We start from the raw sequence: 22,923 nt of genomic DNA, 5'->3' as shown, positions 1-22,923 counted from the left end.
GATCATGATCACATCTGCTTTTCCTAGGAACTTTCAGGACCAGCTTCTAATGGAGGGATCGGCCAGACACATGCCTACGACATCCAGTATGAGAGGTGACTGACGTGACTCAGTGATTAAGCCAAGGTTGGCACAGGTCTCAGTACATCAGCACCGGGCCTGGCAGGAGAGACTTGATGAAGCGTCAGCCTTCCTGCTGCTTCTTATGGCATCTACTCCGCAGAATAGCTCTATACTCTCGGTGGCTGAGTTTCCAGGAACCGCGATAGAACTGCCGACCAGTTCTCAGGCCAGTGCCATGGCGGAAAGGCACTGAGTAAATGTCTGCTGATTGGGCTGATCTACGAAGAACGGCATGATTACATGGGTTCTAGAGGCCCTCAGTGGGAAGTTCAGACAATTTTAAGGATGATGACACTTCAGGGAAGAGCTACAGAGATTATCTTTTTTTTTTTAAAGGGGAAACCCGGAAAGATGCATTTTAGAAAGCATTTTCCTGTACTTTGGGCATATATGAAAACCTATTGAAGAACTTGGGTTTTGCTTTAAAACAGATCCAAGTTCATTTCCTAGTCCCATCCCTTAGGAGCTGGGTGGTCTTGGGGAGGTTTCTTAACCTCCGAGCCTCGGGTTTCTCACCTGTATACAGCGCCTGCACCCCCAGAGTTATGTAGGATTGAACGGCAGCATGCACAGAGGCTGGCACAGCGTGCACTCAGAAGCAGTTAAGAAATGTAGTTGCTGCTGCTGCCAGGATGACGATGGTGATCGCTGTTCTTTTGCCCCTCTTTTTCTAACCCAGGGCCATCCAGGAGAGCCTCCTCAGCAGCTCAGAAGGCCTGTGCCCTGACGCCTCCAGCGAGACAAGCCGTTTCGATAGCGACTTGCAGCTGGCCATGGAGCTCTCTGCCAAAGAGCTGGAGGAGCGGGAGCTGCAGCTCCGGCAGGAGGAGGCGGAGCTCCAGCAAGTCTTACAGCTGTCCCTCACCGAGAAGTAGACCTTTCTGCCCAGGGGCCACACGAAGCAGAGGCTCTGGGCTGCACACGAGTGCCGTGGCACCAGGGCGGGGGGCCGAGGGACCGCACCTCGCACATACGCAGCAGAGGGCAGCTGCTCCCTTTCTACGCAGAGGTGCAGGACCAGGGACTCCCAGGCCCATCCATGATGCTCCCGGGTGACGGCTGGGGACCGGCAGGCCCCACCTCCAGGCTAAGGGGAGGAGAGCTTCGTCACTTTCCATTAGCTGTATTGGCTTGCAGGTCACATTTTTACTACCAGCTTTAGATATAAACCCCAATCCCCGCAGGTTTGTAGATTAATTTTTATCAAGGAGTAATAACACAACCACTGATTGCAGAGTCAGGGTGCTTTTATATACGAGAGCAGCAGCCTTTGTAGAGTATGGTCAGTGCGAGTTTATGAGACACTTCTTTACAGTTCACCAAAGAAATGGGTAATCTGTGCCGATCTGCTCTTTTATTTTTACCTTTATACAGGGTTTCTAGGACACCGTCACTATTCCTCCTCCATTTCCACCTGATTCCATTCCTTCCACCCCCAGCTAAAGTCAAAGAGGATATCTGTACAGAATCTATTTTAGATTAGGGTTAACTATTTGCATCAAATTAAGATAAACAAATGACCACGGATGTTGCCTTAGCCTTAAAAATTACTAATAGTTCCCACCGCCTCACTCCACTTACCGAGGGATGGGATTGCAGCTCCTTTGAGAGAGGGTCCTCCAGGCTCAACCCAAGGCAGCTAATCTTGGCCCTAAAGGAGCAGCTAGGAGAGCCTGGGGCTGGTTCTTGAAGTGGGCAGGCTGGCCGGAAGATCAGAATGGCAGAGAAGCAATCCAGGTGCGTGCTCCACGCTTCCTCTAGTGAAGGGATTCCGCACAGAGGCCCAGGAAGACCCCACCGCACACCCCAGGCTTGCTTCAGAGGAAGGGCTGGACTTGAAACTAGAAAGGGAGCCACCAACGGAACTCAGTGGCTGTGTATCCAAAAGGGAAAAGGAGGATTCCACGTTGCTTTTTAGAGTTCAGCATCTTTCTGGATAAATATATTTTTTAACAGAATCTTTTTATTATTTTTAAGAGATATAAAAACGACTATTCCCATCAATAGCAATACAAGGTTATACATTTTAACCAGATTTTCTGAGGCCTTTTTTGGATACCTTTAGTAGTTAACTATTTTATCTAACCCTTCTGTAAATAGCCATCACACAACATATAGGACCCTGGGGAATGCAGCCGAGGGCACCCGCACTCCGCCCACCCGTGTATTCATTCCCACAGGCTGCACTGAAATCACCCACTAAACAATATCCTCTGTTCTGCGGCAGTTTCCTATCTGTTGGCGTCTTTTGGGATGGGAAGAGAAACATAAACTACTGTTCCAGTTGACGTCTGTATCATACACTTGGTGTCGCCAGTAAAGCGTTCCTAGTCACAAAGAATTCTGCTTTGATTCCATAGAACTATCTGCCTTTTTGTCATGGGCTGACCAAAGTTCCTTCTCTGCACACGAGGCCAGTGTCTGCAGCATCGCGTTTGTTTCAGATACACACGTGGCACTTTGTTTACTTGGCCTTTACCTTGAGTGAAGACACTTCTTGGGAATGGCCACAATTAGGCCGCACCGTTTCCTCACTAAGGTGAATTGTAGGTAATTTCCGTGTTTGCGTTCCATTGTTCTGCTTCTGCTGTCTTTGACTTTCTTCCCAGGAAGTCAGTTAAAAAGGGACTGAGCATTTTGTAAACCTGTCCCGGTGTTTTTCATGTTATGTGTTCGCTCTCTTAAAATGCAAATAAAGACCGCCTCCCTAGAGGGTGCTTGTACGGTATTCTAGACAGTCTTTGAGTCTGTTTCTCTGGTCACTGAGTGTACCCACATTCCTGCTGTGCACATTATTGGAACATGAGCACGCTCTCCCAGTGCTCAGTTGTATATTACAAAGGCGACACACTCCTCTCAGCCTTCCTGCCCGTCACAGTTCACACGCTCTGTGCTCCTCATTTCAAGTGGGAACTAAAGCCAGCCGGCGTCCCGCTGCTCTGAGATGCTCTGCAGCCCTCCTGGCGGTGGACTGGCTCTTGTGTTGTAAGGGAAGCCAAGCCAACATCACATCTCTAATCTGAGTGACTGTCCCTCCTTTCAAGCCAAAGAGCTTTGTGAGGCTGTTCTTAGAAGTTCAGGTGATAATCAGGGCGTCCAGACTTAGCCTCCACCTAAATATGTTGGTATTAAAACAAAAAAGGCAGTGACCAGTCAAAAATGTCTGGATTCCAGAAGTAAGGCCTTGGTGTTCCTGGGAAGATGCGAAGGAGCTGCCTTTCTCTGGGGAGAACGCGAGTAGCAATACTTTGAGCATCATGAAGAAAACTGTTACTCTTCTTAGGTTAAGAGTTGGATTATTTAGTTAAAAAACTAATGGTTCCTTTAGGTTTAGTAACCTGTGGGTGGCCAATACAGCAGCAAACTTTAACTGAGCAACTCTGCACGTAAGACACCGCTGCGAATTAAATTTAACAAAGTTCCTAAGACACTGCTCCTTAAACAAGCTCATCGCATCATACGTAACGTGAGGTGTCAAGGTACCTAAGTCTACTCTAAATAATGACAGGAAAGGGAAAGACATAAGTCTTATCCCAGTTTCCTGCTGAATGCAGATGACATCAAGGAAGATGCGTTGGACCGTGGCAACTTCAGATGACTGTCCGCGGTGCAGAAGTGATGGACTGCAAAGTCCAGACTAGACCCATGTCTGGAACTATGTATGCATTTTAAATTGAGGTCCAGCTGGAAAAGGTGTAATACACTAAGATTCCAGAGCCCCTACATCTCAAGCAGCACTTGCAGACTTCTTAATTCCGACTGCAAAGAAAGTGAAGAATGTTTGCTAAAACAACTCATTTTTATGAATGATGTACGTTAACCGAATGTAAGTTCGTGTGGGTCCCTGGTTGGTATGCTGAGTGCAGCTCAGTTTATGGGCTCTCTGGTTTGGCTACCCGAGCCCTGCACTCCCAAAGATGAAGGTCAGGAAAATAGTTCCACTTGAAAGTACTAGTTGGTCAGTCTCTGATGCATAAAAGTTTTCAATATATTTCTCTCTTGCTCCCAGAATTGATGTTTTCTCTTTACTCATCTCTCTAATAAGCCTCTTTCTACAAAGAATATTCTCTGTCTTAACTTTCACTTGAAATCTCCTACTGAACAGACTGGTGACGCTGGAATGAAGATGTAGGCTGGGTTTTGGGTTTGTACGTGGAGTAACTATTGCAAGGTTTCAGAAAACTGGAATATAATCCTACTGCCTGGTTGGTGAGTACTGAGCAGACAGGAGGTCACAGGTTTATGGGCCTGGCAAGTGTTTACTGTTTCCTGTTAAAATCCTAAAAATGGCAATACATTTTTAGGCAATACATCAAGACACGGCATTCCAGATGAGATGGGCACGTTAGCTCTTGGGACTTAACTCTGTTAATGCCAGTGTCTCTCAGAACCCCACCCACAGCTCCTCCCTCTAGTCAATAACCATGGACTTTTATGGGAAAGGCCAATTGGTGACGCCACCTTCATTTCTATTTGAGCCTCACCATAATTAAGAAAGATAAAGTGTGTATATCACCATTTTACATATGGGAAAACTGAGGCTCTGGGGAAGTTAAGCATATTTGTAATCGGATCTGGGACAAGAATCCAGGTCTGACCCCGGCCCAGCCTGCAAGATTACTTATGGCTCAGTTTTCTGAAATAATCAATACTTTGCCTTGGGACAACAGTGTTATTTCACACATTAATTTAAAATTCTACTTCACAGTACTCCCTTAAGAGAGTAAATCAGATTCAAACACACACACACACCTGCATTTTAAAGGCTCGGAAAATAATTACCAGGAGTAAACAGCATGTGAGATTATAATTTTAATTGACATTTTGCTCAAAAGCAACAGACAGTGAACATGTAAATGGCTCAATGTTAGGTTACAAACAAACTCCTGAAACAGTTACAGTATCCCGCGTCGGTTATTTCACATTAAATACAGGCTGTTAAAAAAAAAAAATCAGTGCTGTGCTTGAATGGAGCACAAGACAAGCATTTCAATTTAATAACAAAGTTACACCTAGCACCTTTAAAATAAAATAAATACTGGTAACCACTTTGTAAGTACGGAAAAAGTATTTCAACAATCCAGTTCACCAACAGTGCAAACTAACAGCAGCATTTTCAAAATTGAAACTAAATTTGTGTAAACACGCGTCCACCCGCCGCTCTGCCTTGTACCGTGAGCACGCACTCCTGCGAGCACTCCACACCCAGGGCTGAAAACAGCTCCTGCTGAGCCTCCGGTTCCACACCTGAAAAGCTGCCACAAGTTTGAGGCCATGGGCTGGAAAGACTCGAGTGCAGTACAAGGGAGATCAACGTGTCGGAGCAGTTCTCTTCCAGATGGCCCAACTAGTAACAATTCCGGCCCAAGGGTGCCGTGATCACACACCTGCCTGAGGTGGCCGTGACTTCAGTGGAGCATCTGAGTGCCCAGCTCGGTGCAGCATGAGGAGGGATGGCTGAGGTTCCCCACAGCTGCCACTGCTTTGCACACTGAGCATTCTGGGCCAACTCAGTTTAACTAAAAACATGTGTGATTTTTAACCCACTGTGACCAAATGGTTCTTAAATAGGGCATGTCTACATGTTAACTCTTCCTCTTACTAATATTTTCCAACATTAATGATTAGTCCTTTCCAGTGCGGTTTCTACGCCACTCACAGTTACAATGCTTTCTTTCTCGCGAGCGCTCCATCTTTACACTGAACTCTAGAGCTTCAGGTCTTCCTTTTAACAAGTATAGCCAGATATCAAAAGAAACACTGAGAAGCAGACGCACTGGCCAGTAAGACGCATTACAGTGTTAGGAAAAAATAAAATAACTGCTAGATGCTTTTTCTACACCATTTAGCATTTACCAGCTGTCCAGACCTAAGGTCATTTCCAAGCAGGAAAGTTCTGATTCCAACTTCTCTGCTGACCCGTGTGAGAGACAACTTATTCTGTTCCCAAATACTCGTGGAAGAACTTGCTTGCTCAGCTGTCACCGACGCCGAATGGGCTTGTAGACACAAAATGCCATAAGGATCATGGTCACCAGCAGGATGCTGAAAACGGTTCCCATCAACACTGCAAAAGGAAAACAGGTTACCTCCCAATGGCAGCTCCAGGCTCTGTGAGTCATGCACTCATTGACGATGATTTACCAATGCCATTCAGTGCCAGGCACCAGGTAGAGGGGAAACAGCCATGACAGACACTCTGGATGTGTCCATGTATGTGGGGGAGGGAACATAAACAAACAAGAGCATTTCACATAGGCTGACATGCCGTGAAGAAAACCGTAATGTTACAGTGATGGGGGAGGACACATCTGAGGAGGTGACACACAAGCCAAGACATTAATGAAAGGAAAGAGCCGGCCGTGTGAGCATCTGCAGGGAGAGCACCTCAGGCCCCAGGATCGGCAAAGGAAAGCCCTTGAGGCCAGAACTAGCCCAGAAAGCTAACGAACAGAAAGGAGGCAGGCAGGGCTGAGGAGGAAGGAGCGATGGAAGAAAGGCAGAGAGGAAGGAAATGAAGCCAGAGACAAGGCTGGAGCCAGTTCATGCAGGGCCTTGCAGACCACGAAGGAAAGCTGGATTTTATTGTTTAGAGACGGTTGTAGACAGAGTGACATGATCTGATTTAGGCAAAAAAGATCCCTCTGGCTACTTTGTGGGGAGCCATCCTCTTCTGGGGAACAGGAATAGAAGCAGGGGCCTAACCGTTTTTAAAGCCATTCATAAAAACTGGAGATTCAATAAGGAATAACACAGTTGAGTCCCTAGATGAGCCCTGACACGGGCCTTCTGGTCAAAGAAGCAATTAACTAACTTCACAAACCTATTACGTTTTTGAGAGTAAATGTCACATCTAAGGTTTCCCAAGTGCTCCGGTGAGAAATGGGACCTCCCACCGATCGCTCAAGGTGATCCTGGGACACGACTGGAGGACGGATCCGGGCTTTAAACGACCGGAACCGGACTGTGCGGCGAAGTCAGCGACCTCGGAGGAGCTCAAACTGATGCTACGTTTAACAAGCGAATGTGCGTTTAGGCGTCTGTGTGTGGGCCCAACCCAGGTTCCAGCTGGGGCCTGACTCGAGCGGGGCAGCTCAGGCCGCCCGTCCCGGCCTTCAGAGAGGGGCCGCCCCGCCCCGCGACCCCCGCCGTCCGCCCCCGGCCCCGCCGCCCGCCAGCCCGCGCCGCTCACCCAGGTTCTGCCCACGCAGCACTGCGTACGGCCGGCTCCGCTCCGGCGGATCCACGGGGCTCGGGGCGCCCGCCTGCCCCGCCAGGAGGCTGCACAGCCCAACGGACAACCACCACCACACAGGACGCAGCATCTCCCCCAGTGGCAGCGGCGGAGAGCCCACTTCCGCCGGAAGCCCCGCCCCTGTGTCTCCCCGTCGCACGGTTCTCCGTCGCTGCCTCCGCTCACCCGGCGCGTGTCGTCGCCAGGGTAACCTACGCCCCGGCCGGAGTGCCCCGCCTTGGTTCCTGCAGCATTAACGTTCCTCCAGGCCCAGCGTTTCTGCCCGGGCCAATTTTCAGCGGGATCACCGTTCCGTCCGGGCCAATGTCCACCTGGATCACCGTTCCGCCATGACAAACGTTCCTATTCTTTCTACTGCAGGCAGGCTTCCTTCCATAGATGTCCATTTTGGACCTATTAAAGGGTTTTTTTTGTTTGTTTTTAACGAATTCGTGTTTTTTTTTTTATTAAATCTTCACCACGGGCCTGAGAAATAGACTCTGTATTCTCATTTTACAAATGCCACCCTCTCAGGGAGCCCTTACCAGGACAGCCTTTTCTAAAGTGGCAACTCTCCCTCTCCCTCAATATCAATACACCCTCCCTACCCTTGTCTCTTCTTTCATCCCTCAGCTCTCCTAACGCATCACCGCTTATACGTTTAACGCGCGTTTCGTTATTTTCTGAGCGCCTGCTATCCTCCCTAGAATGTAAGGTCCACGAGGGCGGCAATTTTGTTGTTTCTCACTGCTCTGTCCCAAAGCCTGGAAGCGTAGCGTATTATGTTCAATGAATGTTTGCTGAATAAATGAGGAAATTGAACTTAGTTAAGTGTTTGGCCCAATGCTACACATAGGAAGTGGCAGAGCTAGAATTTGACCCAGGTATAGTTCTGAATCTGAGGGCTTTACCAGCTCACACACTGCCTCCCCTTCTTTCTTAAGGCTTAATTTGTAGTGAGGTGGGTAATACCTACTTCACAATGGATGTGTGATGCAAAGAGGAAGTGGAGAAGCATTCTGTCAACTCTAAATGGTTACACCCAAACTCCTGAGATCCCAAAGGGGAGTGTCTTTATTTATTCAAAAAGTATTAATTGCCTGTCACTCCCCTGCCCTCATATAACTTCCAGTCTAGTCAGGGAGACAGATATTCAATAAACAATCACACAAGTATAATTCAAAATTGTGATAGATGCCATAAAGAGAAATAATAATAAAAACAGGATGCTGAGTTTAGGCACCAGGGACACATATTCCCAACAGCCTGGGAGATTTCCTTTGTAGAGATCTGCCCTGGGAATGGGTGGAATGCAGGGCATGCAACAAACCTCTGCCTGAAAGAAGGAAGGAGAAAGCTTCCCTCTAAACAAGATCAGGGACCTGACTCATTAACTTCTCCTGGAGGTTTTTTCCTGGTGGGTCAATCAGTCCACCCTAGTATCTGTGAGTTCCTGATGTCTTTAGAAGTAAACAGAGGTAGTAGAGCGTAGTGACTAGGCTTCCGATGTCCATCTTCTTGCCCACTAGATCACTTCTCTGGGCCTCAGTGTCTCCATCTATAAAATGGGGATGATGGTAGGAGAATTGACTTCTGAGTTTTTGGAGGATTGAATGAAATAATGCATATAATCAACATCATACATTGTAAGTGATTGAGATGTTATGAATATTATTATTCTGGAAAATATGTCTTGGAAAAGTGGGTTTGTAATGGACATCATTTAACTATTTCCCATTTAAACTCCCTTCAATAAAAGGATGAGCAAAAGAAACAAAAGGAGAATACGCAATTGTTTAAAGAGTATGTGCTGTGTGTAATGACACTCCAGGCTCTTTGACCTTCTTTCTGTTCCTGCTTCAGAATTTTTCCTGTTCCCTTTGCCTGCAATGCTTTTCCCTGAGATTTGTACCTGGAAGACATATGCACACCATTGAGGCCTCAGTCAGAATGTCCATTCGTCAGAGCACCCTACCCCATCCCCCGATGCACCCTCCACAATCACTTGTCTTCACAGCCCTTGTCTTCCCTTCTTTATAGTTCTCATCACAATCTTAAGTTATTTTGTTCTCTCATTTTTGCCCATTGTTGTTGGTGTCCCACTAAACTGTGAACTCAATGAAGGCAGGACAATGTCTGGTTCACCACTCTGTCCTTGGTGCCTGGAACAGTGCCTGAAACAGAATAGTGTTGTCAGATATGTATCAAGTGGATGTGGAGCAATAATGTTGAGTAAGTGGCAGAGAGACATGTTTGTCAAAAAAGGTGGGAGGAGGGGAAAAAATAAAAATGTGGAAAATTGCCTGTTTTCTCTGCTTAATAACTTCACGTTTGCACAGTCCTAAAACAGTAGACCACTCAGAATTAATAGTATAATTTCTATCTCCAAATTCTCACAACCCTTGACCTTTTGATGCTTGGCTCATTGTACTTTGCATTCTGGTGATTTCTGAATATCTCTTATCTCTCTAACTGGAGGAGGGTTGTGTCCATGTTGGGGGTGACTCAGGCAAGAGAGATAACTGTAGCCTTAGGAGCATTGATGAAACCAAGGGTGACAGGAAAAGATATGGGAGACGTTCTGAGCAAGAAGTGAGCACCAGAAGAATCCTTGGAGATGTTGGAGAAGGCTCCGGACATCCCATGGTGATGACAGAGTGGGCACTCACTGCCTCTGCCTGTCCAGGATATGTTCCTCCTTCCAGGTATAGCAGGTGACCTGTGGGCAAGTGCCCGCCCCTCCCTCCCTCCGAGCCTTTGGGGTAACTGACTTCATGCCTAGCTCCATGAGTGGGTGCGTGATTCAGACACAGCCAGCCAATAAACATCTTCCATCCCTCTGGCTACAGTGATGGTTAAGAACCCTGAGCATGTGACTCTGAGCTAAACCGATGAGACTTATATCCAAACCTTTTACTCAAGGAAGATGCTTTTTTTTTTTTTTTTTTTGTCTTGAGTTGTTAAAGGCCACTTTTGCCATCCCTTGGGAGAATGAAGCCAACACAGAAGACAGGGGGTCTGAGAGGATGGGAGAGATGGAAATGGTGCAAAGTTTGATGGCACTGAATTCCTCAGATTCCTGGGCTAGACTTTGCAGTGAAAGTCAATTTCCTTTTTTGCTTTAACTTATTTGTTGAGTCGGGTGGTGGTGATTTTTTACTCAAAAGGATTCTGACATGGTGGACCTGGAGAAACCTGAGTTGAACAAGAAGTACCTGGCTACTTTAGCAAAAGGGAAAGGCTGTCTCAATTGTTGACCTGTCCTTCAGCTGAAGTAAGACACAACCGTCTTCACCTCCATCTCACGTGCTTAGTTCATCTCAGTGCACATCGACATGAGACATGAGTTCCACATATGGCCTTCATGTACTTTTAGACAATTTTTCTTACTTGGGCATTTGAGATTACATTTTCAAAATGTTAAAACCCCAGCAGAAATAGAGTGTCAAATGAGGATAGGAGACTGGCTTCCAAAAAAGTTATGTATTTAAAGTACAGCTGTGAAATGTGTATTTTCGCGTACAGTTACAACGGAGAAGCAGCTGGCCCCTCCTGTACCATTTGCCCCCTCTGTTGTGAATTGAGGTTGCCTTTGTTATTTCCCTCAAACGGAATCATGTTTATGCTCTTGTGTCCTCGGTCAGGGTGAAATTTTGTTTCATCAACATTCTAATTTTAAGACCATCAACTTGGCAACTTTTGCCCTCCATCGAGTTGGGTACATCTACTTTGAACACTTCTAAAGTTACACTTTTTTTTTTGTTTGTTTAATGACTCCAAGTCACAATTCTGTTCCAGAGAATTGTGTCCCTGGTCAGGGAGTTTTCTGTGTAAATGAACCTTCTCTTTTGCATTGACGACCTTTCAAAGTTTGTGTTAAGACTCAGGAATTAGCTCCTACAAATAGACCATGTGGAATCTGTCACTAAACACTTATTTTCAATCAACCAGGAAAGAAATGTGAGTTCACTTGTCCCATTCCCTTTGTTTCACAATTTGTGTGGAAAGGCTCTTGCCCATGGAGAGGGTAGGGTGGGGAAAAGGATATTTGAAGAAACTACCCTGATATTTGCATTTGCTGGGTGTTCAGTATTTCCTCAGGGGCCGTGACAGGTACTTATCTTTGCCTCAAGACCATGATGTATTGACTCTTCCACTGAACTGGTGACTGAAGGACACGTCTACTTGGGAGTTGAAGGAGTTAAACGAGACATTTGAGATGCAACAGAATTAGCCAGCAATTGCCTCACCCCTGGATTATGTGACTTGAAGCCACAGTTTTTCTCTGCACATTCTAGGGTCTGGAAAGCTGCCAAGACTCCATCTTTCTCCTTACCACATGCTTCTAACTTTCCTTTTGGAAAGTCTTTTTGCTTTTCTCTCCCTCTACCCTGAGCTGCTCCAGCAAAAGTAGATTAAGGTGGCTACAAGCATGGAATCTAGAGCCAAAATGCTTGAATTCAAGTTCTCACTTTGCGTCTGTCTAGCTGTGTGATTTAACGTCTATCCATTTTCCGTAAAATGGCTATGATAACAGAGTGTGTCTTGTAGCGTTGTTGGGAGGGTTAAATGAGATGATGCTCACGCATGGTAAGTGTTTACCAGCCTTGAAATTCATTGCTGTGCTGGCTGTATGCTTATCCTCCATCAAGAGTGTGAGGTTTGTAGTAAGTATGCGAATTTGTGTCTACATCTATTAGTTTGTGTACGAGAACAAAGACTAAAGGTGCCATCTGTCTCATGTCTACAGTGTTAGGCTTGATGCAACTCCTTCAGGAGTCTAGTAATTTGTAAGAGTTAGTCCAAAGAGTTTGGCAGTTTCTTACAAAGGCAAACATAGTCTTACTATGTAATCCAGCAATCATGTTGGTTTTCTTGTCAAACATTACTTTCCCCTATATGGACGGGTTTATTTCTGGGCTCTTGATTCTGTTTTATTAGTCTCTGTGTCTGTTTTTATGCCAGTATCACACTGTTCTGATTACTACAGCTTTGGAATGTAGTTTGAAATCAGAAAGTGTGATGCTTCGAGCTCTGTTCTTTCTCAAAATTGCTTTGGCTATTTGGGGTCTTTTGTGGTTCCATATGTATTTTAGGATTGTTTTTGCTATGTCTGTGAAAAATACCCTTGGAATTTTGATAGGGACTACATTCATTCTATAAGTGGCTTTGGGTAATATGGACATTTTAATAATATTAACTTTTCTGATCTGTGAACACTGGATATCTTTCCATTTATTTGCATCCTCTTAAATTTCTTTCATCAATGTCTTATAGTTTTTGGTATAAGTATACCAAAAAATCTATAGTATAGATTATACAAATCTTTTATTTTCTTGGTCATATTTCTAAGCATTAAGTTGTTGGGTTTTTTTAAACAATGAAACCAAACTATCTTTTAATTATATCACATTTCTTTTGTTGAGGAAGATTGGCCCTGAGCTAACATCTGTCGGCAATCTTCCTCTTTTCTTTTCCTCCCCAAAGCCCCCAGTACAAAGATGTGTACTCTAGTTGTAGGTGCTTCTAGTTCTTCTATGTGGGACGCCACCTCAGCATGGCTTGATGAGTATGGCTAGGTCCACACCCAGGATCCAAACCAGGAACCCCAGGCTGCTGAAGCAGAGCACACGAACTTAACCACTCGGCCATGGGGTCAGCCTCAGTATTATGTTATTTTTGATGCTATTGTAAATGAGATTGTCTTCTTTATTTCTTTTTCAGATCATTCATTGTTAGTGTATAGAAATGAAACTGATATTTATATATTTATTTTGTATCCTTCAACGTTACTGAATTCTTTTAATAGTAATAACAGTTTTTTGGTGGGCTCTTTAGGATTTTCTATATGCAAAATCTTATCATCAGCAAACAGAGACAATTTTACTTCTTTATCAATTTGGATGCCTTCTATTTCTTTTTTCCTGTTTAATTGCTCTGGCTTTAACTTCTAGTACTATGTTGAAAAGCAGTGGTGAGAGTGGGTGCCCTTGTCTTGTTCCTGATCTTAGAGGGAAAGCTTTCAACCTTTCACTGTGGAGGATGATGCTAGCTGAGGGCTTGTCATATATGCCCTTTATTATGTCGAGGTCATGGTCACGAAAATTTATCCCTGTTTTCTTCTAAGAGAAATAAAGAAAACCATTCCATTTACAACAGCATCAAAGAAATTCGTAGGGGTAAATTTAACCAAGGAGGTAAAAGATCTGTACACTGAAAATTACAAGATAGGCATGAAAGAAATTGAAAAAGACGTAAATAAATGGAAATATATCCCAAGGCCACATATTGGAAGAATTAATATTGTTAAAATGTCCATACTGCCCAAAGCCACTATAGATTCAGTGTAATCTCTAATGAAATTCCAATGGCATTTTCCCACAGAAATAGAAAAAAAAAATGCTAAAATTTGTATGGAACCATAAAAGACTCCAAATAGTCAAAGCGACCCTGAGACAGAAGAACGAAGCTGGAGGCATCACACTTCCTGATTTCAAACGATACCATAAAGCTGTAGTAAACAAAACAATATAGGACTGGCATAAAAATAAACATATAGATAGACCAACGGAATCAAGTGCTATAATCTCTTCTAAAAGAGGCTAAAGCCTTGTCACAGCAGATAGAACCATGTCAGATTGTAATAGGTCAAAGTTCATAAAATAATGAAGGCTGTGGTTGAAATCTGGATGATCTAGTTCTGTAAGAATTTTGGGGGTCTTCTGAGGGATATGGTGGGTTTTTTTTTTTTTTCTGAGAATGAGGATATACATCTCCTCTTAGTAATGTGAGTCACCCGTAAAGCAGGGTCATGGCTCTCCTTTAGGTCAGATGGAAACTTAGAAGGGTGGAAGTTCTCTGAGATGGATGGATAATCCACCGCGCTCCTCTTTTCTATACCACAAATCATAGAAGCCTCTGTGAGTTCAGTGCGCTCTGGCATATGAAAACGCACTCAACCTCACTAGTGATCAGTAAAACGCATATGAAAACCTCAACGTCTCACTCCTACACCCACCAGAATGGACATGGTCCCAGGGTTAACAAAACCAAGGATTGGTGAGGATGTGGAGGAACTGGAACTCTCTTGTGTTGCTGGGGGAATATACATGGTTTCAGCCACTTTGGTGAGTGGCTTTCCAGTGTGTGTTACAGTTATCTGTACTCATGACACAGCAATCCCACCCCTGCCACATGCATCCAAGACACATGACTGATACATGCTTATGCCCACCTGGAGGCCTATACAGAATCGTGCATTGCCCATCATTCCAAGTAACCACCATGGGAAATGACACAGTGTACATAAAATGTAGAGGAAGTAAGCTTATTGTGCCATATATTTTCAATGTTATATACTGAGACAGCAATGCAAAATAGACTTTTCCTTCTCACAGCAACATAGGTGAATTCAAATAATATTCAGACATAATATTCAGCCAGATACAAAGGAGTTGTTCATACTGTCTGTTTCCATTTATTTAATGTTGAAAACAGAGAAATCTAAAACATAGTAATCTTGGTTAGAATGGTGGGTGGGTACCTGTTGAGAGTTGCTGATTGGGAAGCAGAAAAAACAATGCTGCTAGGTGTTTCTGAAATTCTATATATTGATTTGGATGTTGGCAATACACATGTTTATAAGAAGCCATAAAGCTGTATACTTAATGTCTGTGCGCTGTGTAATATGTAAAGCAGCCATCAAATAAAAAACGAGAAATACCAAGAAGATTTTTCTCACAAAGCAAACTTCTGGCCCTGGTGTCTTCCTTTGAATTCTTCCGAATATTTAAGATAGAAATAGTGCCAATCTTGAACACACTTTTCCAGAGAACAGATACAGAGGGAACACACCCACAGCGCTTTCATCAGATCAGGAGAATCTTTTGTTTTTCTTTAGTTGAGGCAACACTGGTTTATAAGATAAATTTCAGGTGTGCATCATTGTATTTTGACTTTTGTACAGCCTGCATCGCGTTCCCCACCAAAAGTCTAGTTGCCATCCTTCACCACACACATGTGCCCCTTTACCCCTTTGGCGCTCCCTCAACCTCCTTTCCCTCTGGTAATCACCAATCTGTTCCCCATATCTATGTGTTTGTTTGTTTATCTTCCACATATGAGTCAAATCATAGTGTAATTGTCTTTCTCTGTCTGACTTATTTTGCTTAGCATCATACCCTCAGGGTCCACCCACGGTGTTGCAAGTGGGAAAATTTCACCTCTTTATGGCTAGTAGTATTCCATTGTATATACAATCATGAGCTGCATTACAACGTTTCAGTCAACAATGGACCGCATATACGACGGTGGTCCCATGGGATTACCATACAGCCTAGGTGTGTAGTAGGCTACACCATCTAGGTTTGCGTAAGCACATTCTGTGATGTTTGCACAATGAAATCGCCTAATAACTTATTTCTCAGAATGTATCCCTGTGGTTAAGCAATGCGTGACTGTATATACCACATCTTGTTTAGCCATTCATCCATTGATGGGCCACTTAGGTTGCTTCCAAGTCTTGGCTATTGTGAATAATGCTGCGATGAGCATAGAGGTGCATATATCTTCTCAAATTAGTGTTTTCATGTTCTTCAGATAAATATCCAGGAGTGTGGAATATATGATATTTCTATTTTTAATTTTTTGAGGAATCTCCATACTGTTTTCCATAGTGGCTGCACCAATTTACATTCCCACCAGCAGTGTATGAGGGTTCCCTTTTCTCCACATCCTCTCCAACACTTGTTATTTCTTGTCTTTTTAATAACAGCCATTCAGATCAGGAGACTCTTGATACCACTCCAGCATAGACATTACAGGAAAAGAAGATTACAGGTCAGCTCTCCTGAATGTAGATGTCAAAATCCGAAACCAAACGTGAGCAGTCTAAATCCAGAGATTTAGAAAGGAACTAAACTGAGATTTCATGATAGGAATTCCATGGATTGATGTGGACAAGATCACTGGGTGTCTGGGTGCTGCCGGGGAGAGTGGTAACAAGGGACAAGACCATTGAGTTAATGGAATGAACATTTGGCAACTGAGGGGAGGAGGGGCTGGTGATCCTCAGGGAGGGTCCTGGGGTGAGGTGTCCAGGCTGTGACCATGGAGGGGTCCCTCTAAGAGGAGACGGGACTCCGTCCCCTGCCACTGAAGGATCTAGGAATGGGTGAGGAGTTTGTTGAGTAGAGACTGGATTTTGGTGAGGAAGGAATGAGCAGGGAAGGTGCAGCCACTGCCCATTCTCAGCCAGGCATTAGTCCAGGCTGCTCAGACAGGTGCACAGATCAATAGTCAGTCAGCCATTGAGGGTCACAGACTTAATTCATTAAACCACCAAAGCACCAACCCAGATGGCCACTTTCCCAGTTAATTCATATTAACTGCTCATCCAGGGTTGGTCTGTTGGAGGGAAGTTAAGTCTTGGCAGAGCCATCAGGTGACAGTTGATTTGGAATGTCCTGAGTTCTGAGCCAGCTTGTCTGTCATGCAGGCCACTGGTCACTCAGGGTTGTCAACTGGTCATCAGCGAGGCTCAATGTGAGAGAGCTGTTGGTGTGAAGACGGTGGGGAAGGATGGCTCCTGTTGGACTTCTCCTAGTCTTTCAAAGGGGTTTCCTTTTGAGGAAACTGGATTGTATTTTGAGTCAGCGATTGAAACCTAGAGGCAGGAGGCTGGGTCAAGGTTTGGGGCCTTATCTCGTCTCAGGCACCTCTTCCTGGGCGTCAACTGTCTTCTGCAGAAACCTTGGGGCAGGATATTTTGAGAAAGAGAGTGAGGGGAGCTCCTGATTCATGTACAGGGCACTATCTGGAGGTCTCAGGTGTTTAGAGATCTCTGTCCTCACAGAACCAAATACATTCCTGTCCAAGAATCATGATGCATCAGTGTTGTGCCTCTGGACAAGCCTCTTAAAATCTCTAAATTTCAATGCTGTGAACTACATAAGGTGAGTTACAGCCCCTGCTCTGCCCACCTCACGGGGCTAAATTGGGGATCACAGGAGACGATAACAGATATTCTCCATGAGCTGTAAAGCATCCTTCCCGTGTAAAGGATGAAAACTAACCTTCCACCTTCCCCTCTCCTATGGCCATCTAGTCTCCTCTCTAGAGGCAACCCTACCAAGTTTCTAACTTATTCGTCTAGACATTTAACAATTGAACACTTATAGAGGCCTTATACCATAATACTAAAAAGTAGGTTCTATTAAAGTTTTCATAGGACAGTGCAGAGAACTGAGGCACAGAGTGGTTATATAGCCTTCCCAAGTTCATGTGGCTTTTAGTGGGATTCGAACCCAGTCATCAGACACCAGCCCCGTGCTCTCAGTCACTATACTGTGCTGCCTTCCTGTATTGTCTCATCTGAAAAAAGGCATTTGCCCAAGCAATCTGTCTGTTTTAAGCACACACCAAACCGCAAGATCTTCCTGAAGCCTGACTTCGATTCAGGTGGCTCCACTAGGCAGCTGATCAATAATGGGATCAAAAGTTTGAACTTTGAATAAATTATTACTAATTTCCCTATGGTCTTCCATCAGCAAGATGTCAACAGCTCTTTTTATTGTGAATGCGTTTCCCAGGATCTTAACCTGATGAATACCAAAAGAAAACTGGTTCCTCATTTAAGAAGATATTCATCTCACCCCAAGCAGCAGATCAGAAAAATGGATATCCTACCACATCCCAAGGTGCACCCTAAAAACAAGTCAGCTGAAGGTACTGTGGAAATTAAACCACCAAGTAGATTTCAAGAATAATGATTGAAGTTTATTCAGTGTAACTTATGTGACAGAAAACTATAAAAATGCTAAACCATGTTCTTTTTTTTGCCATGTGTGGAAATTTTAATTTACTAAGTAATCAGTAGTGCTATGACCATAGAAGTAAGGATGCGTATACAACGCGGGTTTGGTTTACGTTTAGTAGTAAACAATGTCTCAAGCTAATGTTTGGGTATTAGCTGATTGCTGAACACTAGCAGAAACAGTTCTCTTGCTGAAACAAGGCTGCCGGATTATTTCTTAATTAATAGACTGTAGTATTTAAAACATTTTTAAATTAACATAAAAATTGAGCGGATAAATAGAGAAAGTTCTCATTTACTGCCTCCTCTCCCCCTCCCATTATTTACCTATGATTTCCCCTGTTGTTAACATCTTACATTAGTGTGGTGCGTTTGTGACTGTTAATGAACCAACATTGATGTATTATTACTGAAGTCCACAGTTTACATTAAGGTTCACTCTTTGCGTTACACATTTCTATGGCTCTTGACAAATACATGAAGTCTTGTATTCAGCACTGCAGCGTCACTGCCCTAATGGTGTTCTGTACTCTCCCTGTTAACGCCTCTCTCCCGTCTCTGGAACCACTGGCCACCGCTGATCTTTTTACTGTCTCCGTATTTTTGCCTCTCCCAGAATGTGATATATTCGGAATCACGGAGCATGTAGATTTTTCAGACTGCCTTGTTTCACTTAGCTATACATATTTAAGGTTCTTCCGTGGCTTGATAGCTCTGTTTTTTAAAAGAAGTAATCACTGGACATTAATCCATTGTGTGATTATACCACAGTTTAAAATTTTTTTTTTTAGTCTATTCCTCCATTGAAGGACATCTTGGCTGCTTCCAGTTTTTGGCGACTATCAATAAATGTGCTGTAAAATTTCCTGGGAAGGCTTTTGTGTGGATGTAATTTTTCAGCTCAACTGGGTAAATACCTAGAAGCATGATTGCTGGTGCGGTAAAACCATGTTTTGCTGTGTAAGAATTTGGTGGAATTCACCAGTGAAACTCTTTGGGCCTGGTGCTTTCTTTTTGGGAAATTAGTAATAACTGATTCAGTTTACTTAGTGGACTTAATCCTAGTCAGATTATGTGTCTCCTGCTGTGCATTCTGGTAGTTTGTGCCTTTCGAGGAACGGCTCAGTTCATCTTATTTATCAAATTTGTGAGTATAGAATTGTTCAAAATATTCCTTTATTAGCCCTCTAATGTCCAGGGAGTCAGTAGTGACGACTCCTCTTTCATTTCTGATGTTAGTAATTTATGTTTTCTCTCTCTCTCTCTTTTTTTCATGGTTAGCTTGTCTAGAGGTTTATCAACTTGCTTGTTTTTTACAAAGAACCAGCTTTGATTTCACTGATTTTCTCTTTTGATTTTTCATTTTCAGTTTTAGTGATTTCTGCAATAATTTCTTTCTTTTCTCTTGCTTACTTGATGTTATGTTACTCTTCTTTGTCTAGTTTTCTAAGGTGGAAGCTTAAGTTATGGATTTTATGTCTTTCTTACTTTCTAATATGTTGCATTCAATGCTATAAATTTCCCTCTTAAGGACAGTCTTCCCATACATTTTGACAAATTATACTTTCATTTCATGTGGTTCAAAATATTTTAAAATTTTCTCTTGAGACTCCCTTTTTGACCCATTTTATTTTGAAAGGTATTGTTTAATCTACAAGTATTTTGGGATTTTTCTACTATGTTTTTGTTGTGATATCTAGTTTAATTCCATAGTAGCCTGAGAATATATTTTGTATGAAATCTATTCTTTTAAATTTGTTGAGGTATGTTTTATGGCCCACAATGTCACCAATAACTTGAGGAACATTCCATGTGACATTGAGAACAGGCATTGAGCTGTTGTTGGATGAAGTATGCAGTACGTGTCAGTTAGATCCATCTGATTGATAGCACTGTTCAGTGCAAGTATTTCCTTGCTGATCTGCTGCTGCTGGATCCATTAATTACTAATAGAGTAGTGTTGAAATTTCCAGCTATAATAGTGGATTCGTCTGTTTATCCTTGTAATGCTGTTTTTGCCTCTGATATTTTGATGCTCTGTTGTTCGGTGCATACATGTTAAATATTATGACATTTTCTTGGAGAATTAACCCTTGTAGTATTATGTAATGCCCTCTTTATCCTTGATATCTTTCCGTATTCTGAAATCTGCTTTGTCTGAGATTGATATAGCTAATCCAGCTTTCTTTTCATAAATATTAGCATGGTATACTCCTCTCCATTTCTTTACTTTTCATCTATTTGTGTCTTTATATCTAAAGTGGGTTTCTTGTAGACAACATATAGTTGGTTCTTGTTTTTTTTTTAATCAACTTTGCCAGTCTCTGTCTATTAATGGTATATTAAGACTACTCACATTTAAATTATCATCTATATTGTTGGATTAATATCTACCATGTGTGTTGTGTTTTCTACTTTTATTTTTCCCAGAGGAAGATTAGCCCTGAGCTAACATCTGCTGCCAATCCTCTTTTTGCTGAAGAAGATTGGCCCTGAGCTAACATCTATGCCCATCTTCCTCTACTTTATATGTGGGACACCTGTCACAGCATGGCTTGATAAGTGATGTGTAGGTCTGCACCCAGGATCCGAACTGGCAAACCCTGGCTGCTGAAACAGAACGTGCGAACTTAACCACTGCACCAGCGGGCCAGCCCCTGTATTGTCTACTTTTTGCAATTGATCTATGTTTCTTTTTTGTCTTCCTCTCTTTTATCACCTTCTCTTGTATTAATTGAGCATACCACATGACTTTGTGTTCTCTCCTTTCTTAGTGTATTGATTATATTTTTGAAGCTAACACTAACACTTTTATTTCAGCTTAAAGAAGTCCCTTTAACAGTTCTTATAAAGTTGTTCTAGTGGTGATGAAATCCTTTAGCATTTTCTTGTCTGGAAAACTCTTTATTTCCCCTTCATTTCTGAAGGACAACTTTGCTGGTAGATCATTCTTGGTTGTTAGTGTTTTTTTCCCCCAACACTTTGAATATATCATGCCACTCCCTTCTGGCCTGCAAAGTTTCTGCTGAAAAATCTGCTATTAGTCTTATGGGGGTTCCCTTGTAATACCAGGTTATTTTTCTCTTGCTGCTTTTAAGATTCTCTTCTTGTCTTTAAACTTTTGACACTTTAGTTGTAATGTGTCTTGGTGTGGGTCTCTCTGGGTTCATCTTATTTGGGACTCTCTGGACTTCTGGATCTGGATGTCTCTTTCCTCCCCCAGGTTAGCAAAGTTTTCAGCCATTATTTCTTCAAATAAGTTTTCTACTCCTTTCTCTCTCTATTCTCCTCTAAGACCCCTAGAATGCAAATATTGCTCTGCTTGATGTTGTCCTGTAAGTTCCTTAAGCTATCTTCACTCTGTTTCATTCTTCTTTTCTTTTTGCTGCTCTGGATGGATGGGTTCCCGTGTCCTGTCTTTGAGTTCATGGATCTTTTCTTCTGCTTCCTCTAGTCTGCTGTTGAACTCATATATTGTATTTTTGAGTTTAGAGAAGCAGGAAAGTGTAGGGAAGAAGAAAGTCTGGAGAAAATATAAAGGAAACTGGATTGATTTCAAATTATTAAATTAAATTGTATGTCAATGCAATAGTAATTCTTTGTTGTCTTTTTGCTGGGTATTCTTTGTATTTCATGTCCAAAATCAAGGCCACAGACCCAGCTCTCTACTAAGTTTGTCTCATTAAAGATTTAAGACCACACCAATCCCAACAAAAATGGTTACAGAGTCCGTCAGAGATGTTTATAAATGGTCCTGGAGAGCAGCATGAAGAACTGGTTTGGGGAGAAAGGAAAGGTTCCTACAGGAAGGAACACTGATCTGGGTGTTGGGCGTAGTGGAGTTTTGCCATATTCAGGGTTAAAGGTTTCCAGAAGAACAACACTGAACAATTACCTGTGAATTTAAACTGCTATGATTTGTCATAATCTTGTGAGGAGCAGGCAGTCAGCATATCCCTAGTTGTCAAGAGACAGAAATGTTTAGTGAACTGAGCAGGCGCAGGAGAGACGGGTCCTCGCCTTCCGGTCCGCATCTCGGGAAGCAGGATGGAGGCGGAGGCCCGCGTCAGGACCCGGAGGAGGGGGCACTTCGGATCCTGTGACATGGCGCCACCTAGCGGGCAGCTGTGAGATGGCCTGCAGCGCTTTTATTCTTTCTTTGTTAATCAAACCTGGTTAATTACGTCTGCAGCAGTCACTCAAAAACTAAAACCCATTTGAGCTTTTTATATTTGAAAAATATCCAAATTTCACTGAAGGTTCATTAATAAGGACTTTAAAAAGATGTACGATTTATGAACTTGCATTATGACCTTCCCATATTATCAATCTCAAAAATACTTAAAATAAGCTTCATGATTTTTGATACACCTACATTTTTATATTTCACTGTGCGGTAAATCACGATGGCAACAAGAAGTGAAGAATCTATCTCCTAGGATGGGCATAGGGCACGGCCAACTCCCATCTCAGTTCCCTTGATTCCACATGATTCCAGCCGATAGGTTGCGTATCCGTCAGCCTGGACCCACATATTCTAAGTTGTTGAGCCAAAATGAGTGGGTATTTATTTCAGGTATTAGTGAAGGGTGAGTATTAATAAAGCTGAAAGTTTTGGGTCTTCAGAAAGTATCAAAGTCAAATTAAAATGACAGTTTTCCCTACCATTGTGTAGTTTACAGATTAAACAGGAATTTTTACAAATATGTATGGAGTAATATTAATGAAATTAAATGTACATGTCTGATTTTGT

General features: G+C 43.0%; 2 protein-coding genes across 3 annotated transcripts in view; one reads left to right on the top strand and one right to left on the bottom strand.

Annotated features, from left to right (window-relative positions):
- Positions 1 to 2,851, top strand: part of ANKRD13A (ankyrin repeat domain 13A) — a 31,601-nt gene extending 28,750 nt beyond the window's left edge. For both annotated transcript variants that reach the window (XM_001496710.7, XM_005612485.4), the window contains exons 14-15: positions 28 to 95; positions 803 to 2,851. In XM_001496710.7, coding sequence (XP_001496760.2) covers positions 28 to 95; positions 803 to 998 — 264 coding nt within the window. In that variant the 3' untranslated portion in view covers positions 999 to 2,851. The remainder of the gene's footprint in view (positions 1 to 27; positions 96 to 802) is intronic.
- A 2,071-nt stretch (positions 2,852 to 4,922) lies between these two features.
- C8H12orf76 (chromosome 8 C12orf76 homolog) lies at positions 4,923 to 7,582 on the bottom strand. Its single transcript, XM_070219967.1, has 2 exons — positions 7,316 to 7,582; positions 4,923 to 6,190 (listed from the first exon to the last, which is right to left on the bottom strand). The coding sequence occupies exons 1-2, from the start codon at positions 7,446 to 7,448 to the stop codon at positions 6,105 to 6,107; spliced, it is 219 nt and encodes a 72-aa protein (XP_070076068.1). The 5' UTR covers positions 7,449 to 7,582; the 3' UTR covers positions 4,923 to 6,104.
- Positions 7,583 to 22,923: the final 15,341 nt, after the last annotated feature.

This window comes from Equus caballus, chromosome 8 (assembly GCF_041296265.1).
Source record: "Equus caballus isolate H_3958 breed thoroughbred chromosome 8, TB-T2T, whole genome shotgun sequence".
Lineage (NCBI taxonomy): Eukaryota > Metazoa > Chordata > Mammalia > Perissodactyla > Equidae > Equus > Equus caballus.
Note: the sequence above shows the minus strand (reverse complement) of the source record. Positions and strands in the feature narration are given on the sequence as shown.

Coding starts and splice junctions, on each gene's coding strand:
- C8H12orf76 (XM_070219967.1), bottom strand. CDS start 7,448: ATGCTGCGTCCTGTGTGGTGGTGGTTGTCCGTTGGGCTGTGCAGCCTC. Junction 6,191..7,315: donor GCTGCGTGGGCAGAACCTGG/GTGAGCGGCGCG, acceptor TTCCTTTTGCAG/TGTTGATGGGAACCGTTTTC.